This window comes from Ruditapes philippinarum, unplaced genomic scaffold (genome assembly GCF_026571515.1).
Source record: "Ruditapes philippinarum isolate M1 unplaced genomic scaffold, ASM2657151v2 ctg2475_1_1_1_1, whole genome shotgun sequence".
Classification (NCBI taxonomy): domain Eukaryota; kingdom Metazoa; phylum Mollusca; class Bivalvia; order Venerida; family Veneridae; genus Ruditapes; species Ruditapes philippinarum.
This window is the reverse complement of record NW_026866903.1, coordinates 170,709-186,278: the sequence shown is the minus strand read 5'-3', so window position 1 is coordinate 186,278 and position 15,570 is coordinate 170,709. Positions and strand designations below refer to the sequence as shown.

Here is a 15,570-nt window from a genome sequence, read left to right as displayed (position 1 = left end):
CATAAGGCATTGTCGGGTAGACCTCTACCAAGATTGTTCAAATTATAGCCCTGGGGTCCAAATCGGCCCCGCCCCGGGGGTCATTGATTTTCACTATATGTACATATAGTAAAAACTTAAAATACCTTCTTGTTTGAAGGTACAAGGCTTAGAGGTTTGATATTTGGGTATGTGTTATTATCTAAAGGTACTCTACCAAAGTTGTTCAAAGTTTGCCTCTAGTGTCAAAGTCAGCCCCACCCAGGGGGTCATAGGTTTTTCATATATGTATATAGTAAAAACTTCAAAAAATCATCTTCTCTAAATTCACAAAGGCCAGAGGTTAGATACTTTGCATGAAACATGGTGTAGTGAACCTTTAGCAAGATTGTACTAATTATAGCCCTGGGGTCAAAATTGGCCCCACCCCTGGGGGTCACTGATTTTCAATATGTACATATAGTAAAAAATCTAAAAAATCGTATTGTCTGAAGGTACACGGCTTAGAGGTTTGATATTTGGTATGTGTTATTATCTAAAGGTACTCTACCAAAGTTGTTCAAATTTTGCCTCTAGTGTCAAAATTAGCCCTGCCCCGGGGGTCATAGGTTTTCCTCATATGTATATAGTATAATCTTAAAAAATCATCTTCTCTAAATTGACAAAGGCTAGAGGTTAGATATTTTGCATGAAACATTGTGAAGTGAACCTCTAGCAAGATTGAACAAATTATAGCCCTGGGGTCAAAATTGGCCCCACCCCTGGGGATCATTGATTTTCAATATGTACATATAGTAAAAAATCTAAAAAATCGTATTGTCTGAAGGTACACGGCTTAGAGGTTTGATATTTGGTATGTGTTATTATCTAAAGGTACTTTACCAAAGTTGTTCAAATTTTGCCTCTAGTGTCAAAATTAGCCCTGCCCCGGGGGTCATAGGTTTTTCTTACATGTATATAGTAAAAACTTTAAAAAATCATCTTCTCGAATTGACAAAGGCTAGAGGTGAGACATTTTGCAGTAAACATTGTGTAGTGAACCTTTAGCAAGATTATTCAAATTAAAGCCCTGGGGTCAAAATTGGCCCCGCCCCTGGGGATCATTGATTTTCAGTCACAATGTCATAAAGTAAAAAATTAAAAATCTTATTGTCTGAAGGTACTAATCTTATAATAACAGATAGGTAAGTGATCTATGCATTATGGCAATCTGTGTAGAAACAAAAAAAATGTGTTCCTACATTACTATTTAGTGTTGTATTTATGCGGTTGCATGGCATTTTTTACAAATGCAATCTTGTTTATATTTATAATTGTTACTATAATTCTTATCAATGAAACGGAGGTTTATTTTCTGATTCTGTACATCATTCTTTCACCGGAAGTGTTACTTAGCATGCGTCTGCTAGCAATTGTCTGAATTATGTAGACGCTCATTAAAAAAGCACTCTGATTTCTATATTTAGCTTAAAAGGATTTCAAAATGGCGGCGCCCTGTTAACTAAGGATTTTTTCTCAGCTCATTAGGTATAGGATAAATGTTTTTTTTTTAAATTTTACATTTACTTTTAATTTGATTTCATTTAAATTGATACGCGTCATACATGTTATCTAAGAGCGCTACAGCCCTCGCGGGGCCTTTGGCCCCGCTCGGACTTTCTGCGTATTAAGGTAAGTTAAAGGCATATAAATATTAGTTTATTACTCTGTTAGTCAATAAATTCCATATTTTTCATTAAAAGGTGGTATCCTTGCTACTGCTGATAAAGGACTCAATCAAACCCGAGTATATACAATTTTCGTAAACTTGTGTCATGAGGGCGAAATTATGTTAATGCAAAGACATTTACAATACAGTTTTTTTTCTAACTTTACTGTATTGAACTGGTTGACATTTCAGAATGACTTGTGTCATGCATTACTTATTTTAAAACTCAATATTCTTTTGACCGAAAATAAAATCATTCAGAATTGTATTACATTATCTGAAAAAAACGCATCTTGCTCAGAATTAAATTAATTTTTTAAGCTTGGATTTGGTAGTGTAACATCATTTCATTTTTTGACTGTTTAAAACAACCCAATTTTTAATCAAATCTTAAGGACTGATCAAGTGTATATGAGCTTTCTTTCTTTTAGGATGCCTGATGGATAATTCTGGGCGCTGATGGAAGGGCAAGGCCATTCTAAGCCCCTATTTATTTTGAATACTTAAAGCACTATATCATTTTTGGTCTCTTTCCATATTTTTTATAGGTTATAATAATGTGGGGCAACTAATCATGCAATAGTTATACAAATGAAGGCAAAATTAAGAAACCTTAATGATAAAGACTTATCAAGCATAAAGGTGTCATGTATCTCAGTTTGGTGTTGACTTGAAATCCTTTGGTACTGCTATTCCTAATATTTCTGTCAAGTTGTATATAATATTATGGAAAGGACATTCTTTCATTTAATTGTTTTATTGGTAATGACTGTTGCATCTTTGTTCACTTTTACTGATCTTTTCTTGCAGCTGATCTTATTTATTTCATGATGAGTCTGGAAACAAAGTATATCTTTATTAACTAACAAATTTTATATACCGTAAAATTCCTATTAAACGCCCCCGGGGGCTAAACATTTTCCAAAAGGGGGGCTATTATTTCAACACAATTTTTCCTAAATCCAAAAATCATTGTAAATACATTTAGTGTTAGCAAGTGTTGGTAATAACATAAAAAAGTGTTAAGATTTTAAAGTTCATACTATAAAATAAAATGGATTCTGAATAATTTAAATGAAATTATTATGGATTTACTCATGAGTTCAGCACTGATGAGTAGATTGTTTTTCTTATCAAAAGGCCTGGGGGGGGCCTTTATTAGGGGAGGGGCGTTTATTAGGAATTTCACGGTAATTATGCAATTTACTTCAAACAAAACATAAATGAATTTACATAATTTGTTATCATATATTGATAATGCTAAATTATTTATATTTTCAGTGTGATAGAAACTCTAAGAGATGTTGAATACAGATTAAATATCCAGACAGCTGGCAACACTCTAACTTTAATTATGTAAGTGACATAGCTTTGACTTCAAATTTTAAATCTTAAATGTGAGAAATAAACACTACTACTTACGTAACCATTGGTGGCTTGAGTAGTGTACATAGGATAACTAAAGGGGCATCTGAGTTGTTGTTGTTTTTCGCTTTTTTTTTTCTCTAGAAATATATTGAATCAATTCTTATTTTTGATAAAAAAGTTGGAAATATGATTATGACTAAAGTTAAATATTTTATGTTTCACTGCAGAAAATTTAATCTTTAAAGGATTTAGTATATTAAAAATTGGCCCAAAACTTTAACCCTTTTTAAAACCCCTAATTTGTAAAGGGAAGAAAACCCTTTTAATTGGGGTTTTTGGAACCCTTGAGGTTACTTAGGGGGGTTCTTGGGTAAATTTTTTAAAGGTTCAAGATAAAACACGAAAAAACATTTTTCTGTACCCATTTACCTTTGAAAAAGACAAACAAAAATTTTTAAATCATAACTTTGTAAATGATTTTGAGATCAAAAAGTTTTAATGGGGAAAAAAAAAGGGCAAAAAATTTTTAAAATCAAAAAGAGAGCAAAAACAAAAAAGCTTTTCCTTTTGCAATTTTTTTAATATTTTTTGTAATTTTTTGGGGGGGTCTCCTGAAAAATTGGCAAATTGTTACGAATGCTTTTTTTGAAATCCCCTAACTTCACCTTTTGGGGGTTTGAACCTGTTTTGGATTTTGGACTCTCGTGGGGGAAAAATTCCAGTTTAGTTTAAACAGAATTTTTGGGTGTTTTCCTATTGATTTCCTCCAGGGCCTGAAAAAAAATGCACGGGAAGAGTAAACCAAAAGGAAGTCATCAAAAGACAGGGTAAAGTGATTTAAAAAAACCCAAAACCCAAAAAAATTTAAACGTTCACTGTTTTTTCCCAAAAAATCCCCAACCAAAATTTTCCACAAGAAAAACCAATAAAACTTAAAAACCAGCGTAAAAGACATCCAGGGGTAAATTGGCCAAATTCAAATTTCAAAATTTCCAAATAATAAAAATGTATTCTTTGGAAATTTTTCTTTTTTTTGTTAAAACCCTTTAAATTTATTTTTGCTGCTCTATATGTAACAATTTTTATATTTTCCTTAAACTTTTGTTTTTTTAAATCTTATTTAAACACGGCTTTTTTAAATTTTGAAAAACCCGTTTTTTAATTTTTTCATAAGATGTATAGTGGCTATTTGCTACATTTATCCTAAGAAATAAAAGCATAGAGACAAGAGCAAAGTTGTATAAAAATGAAGTAAGTTCTGTTCTAGAATTGGATATACCAGTAAACTCAGTAAAAAAAGTATTAATTATGGATTAGATAAGAAAGCATAAAGAGTTAACCAAGTTAAGTTTATGTTTGCTATATTTATTATGGATGTGGTGTAAAAAAATTTAATTTAAATGAAATTAGGATATAAACAATATAGAATAAAAATATACATGTATGTACATGTATATTGAATTAAAGATCCTGTATGTTGTAATTAAGGCTGTAACCACATTTAAGTGAAATTTTGTATGTATATAATAATGCTTCTAAAACAATTTTTAAACATCAAAGAATATGTAAAATATGTACTGCAAATATTTGTCATCATTATATGTAATCATTAAAATATATGCATTCATTTCTTATTGAAAAAATTTGACTTAGACTTTATAGAAAATAGATTCTTATTACCTCCATTTATTTACATGAAATGTAAATTCGGTACTATCTTGACAAATAATCCTTTTTGGAACTTACAATACTGATAAATCTTTATTTGAGCATTATATTTCTGATATAAAACCATAAAAAAATGAGTTACAGGATATTCAACAAGCAAGAGCAAGTGGAGTTTAGAAATAGTAGAAAATGCTTTTGCTAACAATTAATAGAAATCCTCTGGATAATAATTTTTTGCTTTTTTTCCAGTTTTCTGTACATTCTAGTCTGAATTCTGCTGTCCAATCTGTGGTTGATGAATTCAGGACAAATCCACCAGCACTTGTATCTCATGTTCCATAGTAAGTCATTGATTTTATTAAATTTATATTTAGATCACTGAATGTCTGCAGGCGTAAATAATGCCTTCTATGGACAACTCATACATTTCTTAGAGGATTTTAACCGAGCTTTTACAGAAGTTTTGTCATTAAGTGTCCCCCTAATCATGTATATCCAGGTTTAGTGATTTGTCAATTTTGACAGAATTATGGCCCTTTTATTTTTTCACATATGAAATTAATATAGTAGACAAATACATTTTCATTTGCAACTTTGCATGTATTCATACATGCCATAACGTTCTGGACGTCTGGGACTGTCCTAAAATTAGTTGACTGTCACGGGGGCATTTCAAAGATGATTTATGTCCCAGTAAAAATGAAAAATCTGAAATAATCTTCATAGCAAGAAATAATTCATTTTTATGCATTCTTATTATCAAGTTATTATTAATTATTCTAGAACACTTATATTATCCCCAGACAATATAGCAATATACTGAAAATGGTGGCACTAATCCTCTGTTAAATCTTTATGGCCCATTCCAACCAACACTTATCGGCAATAATTTAATTCAGTTAAAAGATTAGTTGTTTACCCCCTGTGGCTTGCTGTGCGAAGCTCTCAAAAACCGCAATTAAGAACTGGCCAGCATAAATTTAATCCACCTTCAGGCATTCATAATTTCAATTTAGTGCTAGAACACTGTGAAAATTACCATTAAATATCAGGTTATCAAGTCTACATGATTCCAGGGAATGTTTCACCTACTTTCACCAAAGAAATTGTCCATACTGAACAAAGCTTTATGCTATTCTGTGACAGGTTAAATTTATAAGCCCCTATGACTTTTTAAAAAGATAGATAACTTGCCATTTATTATGGGAGGGGGGATTTTAGATTTGCCCTTGTCCATACATGCATCCACCTAATCTATAATTAGTCCCCTACCGGTTTAACCGGAGGGGACTTTAGGTTTACCGTCCGTCTGTCCGTCTGTCTGTCTGTCCGTCTGTCCGTCTGTCTGTCTGTCTGTCTGTCAGTCCGTCAGTCCGTCCGTCCACAAAACTGGATCCCGCGATAACGCAAAAAGTACTGAAAATATTTTTATGAAACTTGATACATGGATAGATGGCAGTATGGAGATTATGCACGTCTTGTTTTTTTCTTCCTATGTTGAAAATTCTGGTTGCTATGGCAACAAATAGTCTGAAAATATGGCAAATTTAACACGTAAACTGGATCCAGTGATAACTCAAAAAGTACTGAAAATATTTTTATGAAACTTGAAATATGGGTAGATGGCAGTCTGGAGATTATGCACATCTTTTTCTTTTCTTCCTATGTTGAAAATTCTGGTTGCTATGGCAACAAATAGCCTGAATTTCAAGATTTCTGATTTAAATTTTTCAGCTTTTTCACTATATGTTCTTTATTTCTTAAGGTGTTTACTTCAAACTTTAAATATAAGTTTCTGGTCATCAACCACATCATATGTGACAAGGTTTATAACTCTAGCACAAAAAATATCAGTATTACCTCCCTTGAACTTAGATTTTTTAGGGGGAAAAATGTTGTCTTTTTTAAATAACTTCTTTATTTCCTAATGTATCTACTTCAAACTTCATATATATGTTTCTTATTATCACTCGACATTTTTGAGAAGGTTAAATACTCTAGCAAGACTATTTCCAGAATTATGTCCCCCTTGAACTTAGATTTTTTTCGAGAAACTGGTATTTTCACTCCAACTTCTTCATTCCTTATAGGATTTACTTTAAAATCCCACATCGTAATAATATGACAAGGTTGTATAAACATAATTTCCTTACTAAGCATGGAAACTTAACACATTACTGTGATATAGACAAACTTATTTTATTATGTTTTGTGGTTGATATTTTCAAATACAGACTTCATCCTCAAATTCATTATAAATGGCAATACACAGGAGTGCATGACAATTAAAGAACTTTTTGAGGGACCGGTAGGGGACTACTGTATTGCCCGCAATACTATCAAATGCTTGTTTTACAAATCTTGCCCATGAGTCTTTTAATTCAAGGTCCAATGTATTGATTCTTTACATGTATGTATGTTAGTGGTTCTAGAATGGAAAGGCTCTGACCTAACCTACAAAAATTGTAAACTGAAAATCATTCACCTGGTGTGAGTCCTTATTATATGTATGCATTGGCATTTTTATATATTTATATATAGATAAAGTATCACTGGTAAAGTTTCTGTGCCAATGCTGGAATATTGAAAGCAATCTTGACATTAGGTCATTCACGATTGTGATTCTGTTTCAATTGTTAAAATGATTATTTAGCAATGATGTATATTTTATTTTATTGTATTTGTAAAATAAACATTCCAAAAAATTTATATTTAAGTTAAAAAGTAATCAGTTAATGTTTCAAATTATCAAATTCTTAATCGCTGTCAACATTAGATATATGTTTTATAATTAATGTTATTTTGTTGTTGTTGTTTTTTCAGTCCAGCGAGTCCTCCGGCTCGAGGATACCCCTCAATGTTTCCAACAACAACCAACATATTCAGCATTTATCCCTCCATGCCAACCTACACATCACCTTCATCATCAACATCAACCACAGATTTAACTTCTTCTTCTAGTCAGGTAAGAGTAATTGAATTATGTATGGAAAGGTCGGTGTAAAAGGTCAAAGCCTTACAATCTTTTGCATCTTCTTTCATGTTGAGTTTGAATATTTGCCACATAGAAACAGACAAGGTAATTCAACTTTTTACATCTTACTCTATAATGACAAGGTCAAGGACATACAAGTCTGCACTTCAATTCTTTATTTTTTTGGTTAACACACATAAAAGGTCAAGGTCATACAATCTCACACAGTAGTTACCAAGTTGGAAAGTATCTGTTGTTTATATGAAAAGCTATACAGTAGCTGTTTAAATAAAAAGCTGTACAGTATCTGTTGTTAATATGAAAAACTATTATGCAGCTGTGGTGTTTTACATTTCTTTCTTTTCCTTGTAGAATGCATCATCAGAAACTCCACAAGCCAACTGTGATACTAACATTCCTGATTTTAGTCAAACCAATGTGACAACAACATTTCCAGACCTCAAAGATAAAGGGTAAACTTTTACAATGCTTTTTATCATTATAATTAATCTTTTGTTACTGTAAGCTTTAGTGTTGTTGTTTTGTTTTTTTAGCTCAACTTTTTGAAGAATAGGGAGACCTATTGTACTCACCGCTGCATCAGTGTTGCCATCACACTTTGGTTATCCCCATGTACCTTAGGGGTTGCCTTTAAGGCTTGCAACTAAATGGGTTTGAATTACTGGAGTCTATGCATCTCTTAGCTCATGCAGGTGAGATGGTTTTACCCCTGGTGTTTGTAACTCCCGAGGTCAGCTAAAATCATCTTTTCACCTACATTGTGTTAGTGCACCAAAACTAAACAAAAACAATACACTTTGGTTAAGTTTTTATTGCAAGTTGGTATCTCCAGAACTACTGAAGGGATTGGGTTGAAACTTCACACATTTGTTCTCTGTGATTATCTAACATGATAGACATAGGTCCCATAACTCTAAATTACCTTACCACAGAGTTAGGACCCTTTTGTTGTCAAGCACTGAAAATAGCAAAGCATGCTGTCTGATAAACACATCTTGTTTTCAAACAACCCAGTTCTGTAGAATTGGAAAGTATTAAAAAAGTGGTAACAATAAAACAATTACAAATTATGCTTAATTATCAGGACAAGTGTTTATGTTAGCATTTATGTTTTAATTACAGTCGTATGGATATGTTAGAACTGTTGAATGAGGAAGAAAAGGTGCTAGAATTGATTCAAAACATGCCAGAAGTTCAGCAAGTTGTGACAGAAAGAGAAAAACAGTCTTGTAAATGTACAGAGTTAGCCAGTAAGTTCTGTTTTTTTCCAGATAACTATAACATTGTCCAGTTACTTGAATTTTGTTTTTGTACCAGAAAAAGCTGGTGTTAAAGCTGATTAAATGTGAATTTTTTATTATACCCCCGAAAACGAAGTTTGGAGGGGTATTAAAGGAGTCACCCGGTGGTTGGTCGGTCCAGCGGTCCGTTGCATTTTCCTTGTCCGGAGCATAACTTGAAGACTAATGGTTGAAATTCAATATAACTTCATACAATGGTCAAGCACATTGAGAGGAAGTGCAGTGCACAAGAACCATAACTCTATCTTGACTAATTACAGAGTTATTGTCCTTTGTTACTTTTCCTTGTCCGGAGCATAACTTGAAAACTAATGGTTGAAACTCAAAACAACTTCATACAATTGTCAAGCACAATAAGGGGAAGTGCAGTGCACAAGAAGCATAACTCTATCTAAAGTAATTACAGAGTAATTGCCCTTTGTTATTTTTCCATTGCTTTCTTTTGTCCTGACTATAACTTGAAGACTAATAGTTGGAATTCAATATAACTTCATACAGTGGTCAAGCACATTGAGAGGAAGTGCAGTGCACAAGAACCATAACTCCATTTTGACTAATTACAGAGTTACTGCCCTTTGTTACTTTTCCTTGTCAGAGCATATATACAATGGTCAAGCTCATTGAGAGGAAGTGCAGTGCATGAGTTCCATAACTCCATTTTGACTAATTACAGAGTTATTGCCCTTTGTTACTTTTCCTTGTCTGAAGCATAACTTGAAAACTACCGGTTGGAATTCAATACAACTTCATGCAGTTGTTAAGCACATTAAGAGGAAATCCAGTGCACAAGAATTATAACTCCATTTTGACAAATTACAGAGTTATTGCCCTTTGAAACTTTTCCTTGTCCGGAGCATAACTTAAAACATACTGGTTGGAATTTAAAACAACTTCATACAATGGTCAAGCACAATAAGAGGAAGTGCAGTGCACAAGAATCATAACTCCATTTTGACTAATTACAGAGTTACTGCCCTTTGTTACTTTTCCTTGTCCGTAGCATAACTTGAAAACTACTGGTTGGAATTCAAAACAACTTGGTCAAGCACAAGAACTATAACTCTGTCCAGAGTATTTATAGAGTTATTGCCCTTTGTTACTTTTCCAGTGCTTTTTTTCTTGTCCAGAGCATAACTTGAAAACTACTTGTTGGAATTCAAAACTATTTCATACAATGGTCAAGTATATTGAGAGGAAGTGCAGTGCACAGAAACCATAACTCTTTTTTGACTAATTTAAAAGTTTTTGCCCTTTGTTACTTTTTATTGTCCAGTGCATAACTTGAAAATTAATGGTTGGAATTCAATGAAACTTTATACAATGGTCAAGGGCAGTGAGATGAAGTGCAGTGCACAAGAACAATAACTCTATTTGGACTAATTACAGTTATTGCCTTTGTTACTTTTTTTTGTCCAGTGCATAACTTGAAAACTAGTAGTTGGAATTCAATACAACTTCATACAATGGTCAAGCGCAATGAGAGGAAGTGCAGTGTACAATAACCATAACTCAATCTTCAGTATTTATAGAGTTATTGCCCTTTGTTCCTTTTCCTTGTCTTTCTGGACTTATTACAGAGTAATCCAATAAAACTTCATCAATGGCCAACCACATTGAAAGGAAATGCAACATACAAGAACCACAACTATCTTTAATTGCCCACAACCATAACTCTATTTCAATTCTTTACAAGGTATTCTGTTACTAGTAACATCCTCATTTCCGAAGCAGTCTTGCGGGGGGTATTAATCACATTTAGTGATAGTTCTAGTTTCTTTACAAGACATGATATGTTTGTAAGTCCTTCTTTGAAAATCGTGAATTTGCAGCACAAATATACATTATACTATACTCCAGCTTCATTTATATCTTTTACCATATAGCATGTGAAGGACAATTCATTTGGAAAATTAAAAAAAACTCAGATTTTTCCTCGAATGGTAAGCTGCTGACTTTGAACCACTTGCCCCTGTCCAGTGTTGGTTTCAAATCTCTCCACCAGAACTTAAAGATTTTTATATGTAATAAAGCTACCCAGCTAGCATTTGAAAGTTCAGATGTTTTACTCATATGCCTGCCTGTGCTGGTTTTATGCATATAGGCTTGTGGGACATCTTCTGCCAGTAATCTTTAAAAGTCACCATTATGACCTTTACAGTGTAAGCATGTCTTACACGACAAGAAACAAAATCTTGTTATGGAGCATTAGATGAAAAATCATCAGGAATTTTTAGAATCTTTGCCTGTTGAAATAAAGACTTTATAATTTTGTTTTTTTTGTGCTATAAAACATAGCTTATTTGTTTTTGCAGAAGAGAATTTGAGTAAAAAACCTGTGATAGAAGATCTGAAACATCAAGTTAGTGAAATGGTGAGTTTTATATGTAATAGTTTAGCAAATTGAAAAGAAAAAAATTTGAATGCAAAAAAAGAAAGAAGTTTATTGGGGTTTTTTTTGTCTAAATTTTTCAAATTTTTATTAAGTGTTACTAGGCTTACTAGAACACTGGAACCTTCATGTAACAAAAAAGAATATAAGACCAATCCAGGTTTGAGTATGTTTTATGAGGACAAGGTTTATTAAAGATTGATATTGTCAATGTAAGTAATTGATTTGCATAAGTATTGTTGGATCATACAGTAAACATTTTGTTTATCACTATTTAATATAAGCAAAATTTATGAAGCAGCTGTCAAACAGGACATTGACTAAAGGTATGTAGGTCAGAAATATCCAAGTATGATTTGTTGAAGATTTGGTTGTAATTTCAGATGCAGGAATTCGAAACCCTGCGTGCTCAGTTTGAAACCCGTCAAGAAAGACAATGTTCGTTGATGGATCAATTTCATCCTGGTGTTATACAGAATAATCTCAAGGTTGCTATCTTAGAGGCTGAGGAAGAGTCAGACAAGATTGTAGAAGACTTTTTAGACAGTAAGTGCTGTTATTAGAGAGAAAAGGGGCGTCCACGGCCAAGTGGTTAAGGTCTTTGGCTTCAAACCACTTGCCTCTCATCGTTGTGGGTTCGCTTTCAGACAGGGACTTTGGATTCTTTTATGTGAGGAAGCTATCCAGCTACCTTAAGGAACATTGGCAGTTCTACTCGGGTGCCCATTTGTGCCTGAAATAATGCACGGAAGGGCACCTGAAGTCTTTCTCCACCAGTAAAGCTGGAACGTCGCCATATGTCCTATACTGTGTTGGTGTGACGTAAAACCCAATCAAACAAACAAACAATTAAAGAGATGAAGCCTTTACTTTTAGCTCCACTTTTCGTAGTTGATAGCTGAGCTATTGACATAACTCATTCAGCAGTGTATGCGTTTGTCAAAACTTTTGGTTAAGCTTTCATTTATGATCATTTACTTTATTATGTTATCACAAACTGAGCCAAGTAGAGTGTGCTGCTCCTTAAACAGCTCTTGTCTGTACATGTTGAGGACCAAGAAAGGGGCAGCTAGAACAGTTATAAAAGTGAGGAATTAATTTTTTTCGAATTATACACTTAATATACACAAAATACAAACACTTCAATGAAAAATTTTAGTCAGTGTAGTAAAGAGTATTATAAGTGTTAAGACATCAAGATAAAATATAATTTTCTTCACATTTAATCTTAGTCTGTGTATTTTTCTTTTGTTCATTTCTTTTTTATATGAAGATATTATTTTCCTTTACAGAAAAGCTTGATGTAGAAGAATTTACTTCAAAATTTCTAGAAAAAAGGGCAGTAAGTATTTTTCTTTTTCTATTCTTTTTTTAAAAAACAAACAAAAAACAAGAAGAAATAAGTTAATAATATATATGTGAATGTGTATAATATTGATATCCGTGAAAGTGAAATTTCCAGTGGAAGAGATCTACCAATTTTTATCACATGCTCTCGAATAATTACTAAAATACAAAATTGAATTCATCAAATATCTAGTAATATGCTTTACTAAATTATAATCAATGTTAAGTAATATACCTACATTGCCCATTTTATGGTATTAGTTGATTAGTTGTGAGTGCATGGAGCTATAGTTTGTCTTGAATTATTTGGCTATGGTTGAATTGTACCATAAAAATACATTTTCTTGCACCATTTGCACTTTTAGTGTTGGCATACCTGAAATCTATATCAATCAGATGCTTTATTTTCTATTTTTAGTTATATCACACAAGAAGAGCCAAAGAAGAGAAAATGAACCAAATGAATATAAACCAAGGATTTTAAAAGTGTCTTTCATGTGTTCAATATCATTTATATAAGTGTCTCATCTCAATTTGGTTACAGTTTTTTTGTTTCACATTAAAATTTAAAAGACATAAAGTGTAAATCAAAGTTTTAATGTATTTGTTTGTTTTAGCTCTGTATTTAGCAATGCTCTAATGATATGTTTGAAATGAACGTCTGTTATGTTTTTTTCAACATAACTTTGAATGTAAGGTAGTAAAAACATTACTTATTGTTAAGGCAAAAAAGTTCTATTTTGTATCTCTCTTACTACTTTCTATTTTCAATTGATGACTTTTAATTTGCCTTCAAACCTTGTAAAATCTCTTCTTTTCACTACATATATGTTTGTTTACAGAATATATATACCCTTATGTGCTCTGTTTTGGAGTAGGGAACCAGAAATGTTTTAAATATATTTAACAATACAACATTTATTTTTCATCTTAAAAATAAAACCCTACAAAGATTTGTTACATTCATTTTTGTTTGATAGCAAATTGTTCTAAAATACAGTTGCACGATAGGTTTAGCAAGATATGTATCAACATTTTGTGTTTGACAATCAAACACATTATTTTGTTTTTGACAATAACAAAGATTTGTTTGTTGTTTTTATTCTTATTTTTTTGTATTATATTTTACTGTTACATTATGAGAGATTTGCATCCTTTCTTTAAATAGCAGATGTTGAACTTGTTGCTGTTTAATCCCATCATTTGTGTGCTAGATAATTAAGTGATTAAGTGCATCAGTTTTTGTGTCGCCTTCAAAAGGTGACATATAGGGGTTATTTTTGTCGGCGGCGGCGGCGTCTGTGTCGGCATCGTTGTCGTTGTCGGCGTCCGCTAAAGCTTGTCCGGAGCATAACTCAGTCACTATAAGTCTGATTGACTTCAAACTTGGTATGCATGCTTTTTTCAATAACCCAAAGTGCAGTGCACAAGGACCGGTACTCTGCAGTTCTTATTTTTTGAGTTATTGCCCTTTGTTAATTTTCATACTTTAATTTTGTCCGGGCCATTTCTCTTCAACTAAAAAAGCTATGGACTTGAAACTTCATAGGATGATAGATCTCATTAAGAAGAAATGCAGTGCACAAGAACCAGTACTCTGCACTTCCTAATTTTTGAGTTATTGCCCTTTGTTAATTTTCATACTTTATTTTTGTCCAGGCCATTTCTCCTAATGTATAAAAGCCATGGACTTGAAACTTCATAGGATGATAGGTCTCATTAAGAAAGAAGTGCAGTGCACAAGAACTGGTACTCTGCATTTCTTATTTTTTGAGTTATTGCCCTTTGTTTATTTTCATACTTAATTTTTGTCCAGGCCATTTCTCTGAAAGTATAAAAAATTATGGACTTGAAACTTCATAGGATGATAGATTTCATTAAAAAGAAGTGCAGTGCATAAGAACTGATACTCAGCATTTCTTATTTTTGAGTTATTGCCCTTTGTTGCTTTCTTACTTTATTTTTGTCCTGGTCATTTTTCCTCAAGTATGAAAGCTATGGACTTGAAACATCATAGAATGATAGATCTTATTGATAAGAAGTGCAGTGTACAGAAACTGCTGCTCTGCACTTATTATTTTTTTAGTTATTGCCCTTTGTTATTTTTCATATTTCATTTTTGTCCTGGCCATTTCCCCTAAACTACATTGTTCACAGGCGACACATCTGACTCGCGGAGTTCTAGTTATATTTTGTTTACTAGAGAAAAATAAATGCAACTAACATGAACTTCAAACATATATTTGTGATGATCAGTCTTTCAGCACTTTAAAAACTGATTTTATTCTTGCCCTGCTTTATTGTTCAATGAACTTATTCTGATTTCAATTTGGTAGAGTCCATTGTGAGTTTTCAGGACTTTCAGAATAAGTTAACTTACAGATGGTCTGACAGTACTCTCTGAATACTGATGATATGTCACAACTGCCTCCAACATTAAAAAAATTATGTATAACTTGTCTTTGATATTTGGAATTGGCAAAAATACTGTGTTAGATTCTTGTATGATTACTTAGTGAATTTTAGAATCTGTTAATATTTTCCCTGCTGGAACTAAAAAATAATGCCTTTGTGACCTGTATAGACCAGCCAAGCCTGAACTTCCATTCAGTCTGACCAGGCTATTTTTTTGTTGGAACATGTAGCTCCACTTTCATGTTTTGATAATGAAATCCCTTTAACTTTAATGGACTGTTTCAAATTGAAAATTTTGTGAATCCATGACACAGATTCAGCAAGTTGTAGATTTACAATGCTTGCATTGGAGCAGAACATTTTCTTGTCGGTGATTTTAGTAGTGAACTAAAGGAAAAAA

At 32.5% G+C, this 15,570-nt stretch overlaps 1 protein-coding gene across 1 annotated transcript; it reads left to right on the top strand.

The window, feature by feature from the left end:
• Nucleotides 1-4,912: 4,912 nt before the first annotated feature.
• LOC132734155 (vacuolar protein sorting-associated protein 37A-like) lies at nucleotides 4,913-13,994 on the top strand. The gene is made up of 8 exons (XM_060720869.1): nucleotides 4,913-5,064; nucleotides 7,547-7,688; nucleotides 8,070-8,170; nucleotides 8,841-8,968; nucleotides 11,332-11,390; nucleotides 11,792-11,954; nucleotides 12,701-12,750; nucleotides 13,174-13,994. The coding sequence occupies exons 1-8, from the start codon at nucleotides 4,913-4,915 to the stop codon at nucleotides 13,237-13,239; spliced, it is 861 nt and encodes a 286-aa protein (XP_060576852.1). The 3' UTR covers nucleotides 13,240-13,994.
• Nucleotides 13,995-15,570: the final 1,576 nt, after the last annotated feature.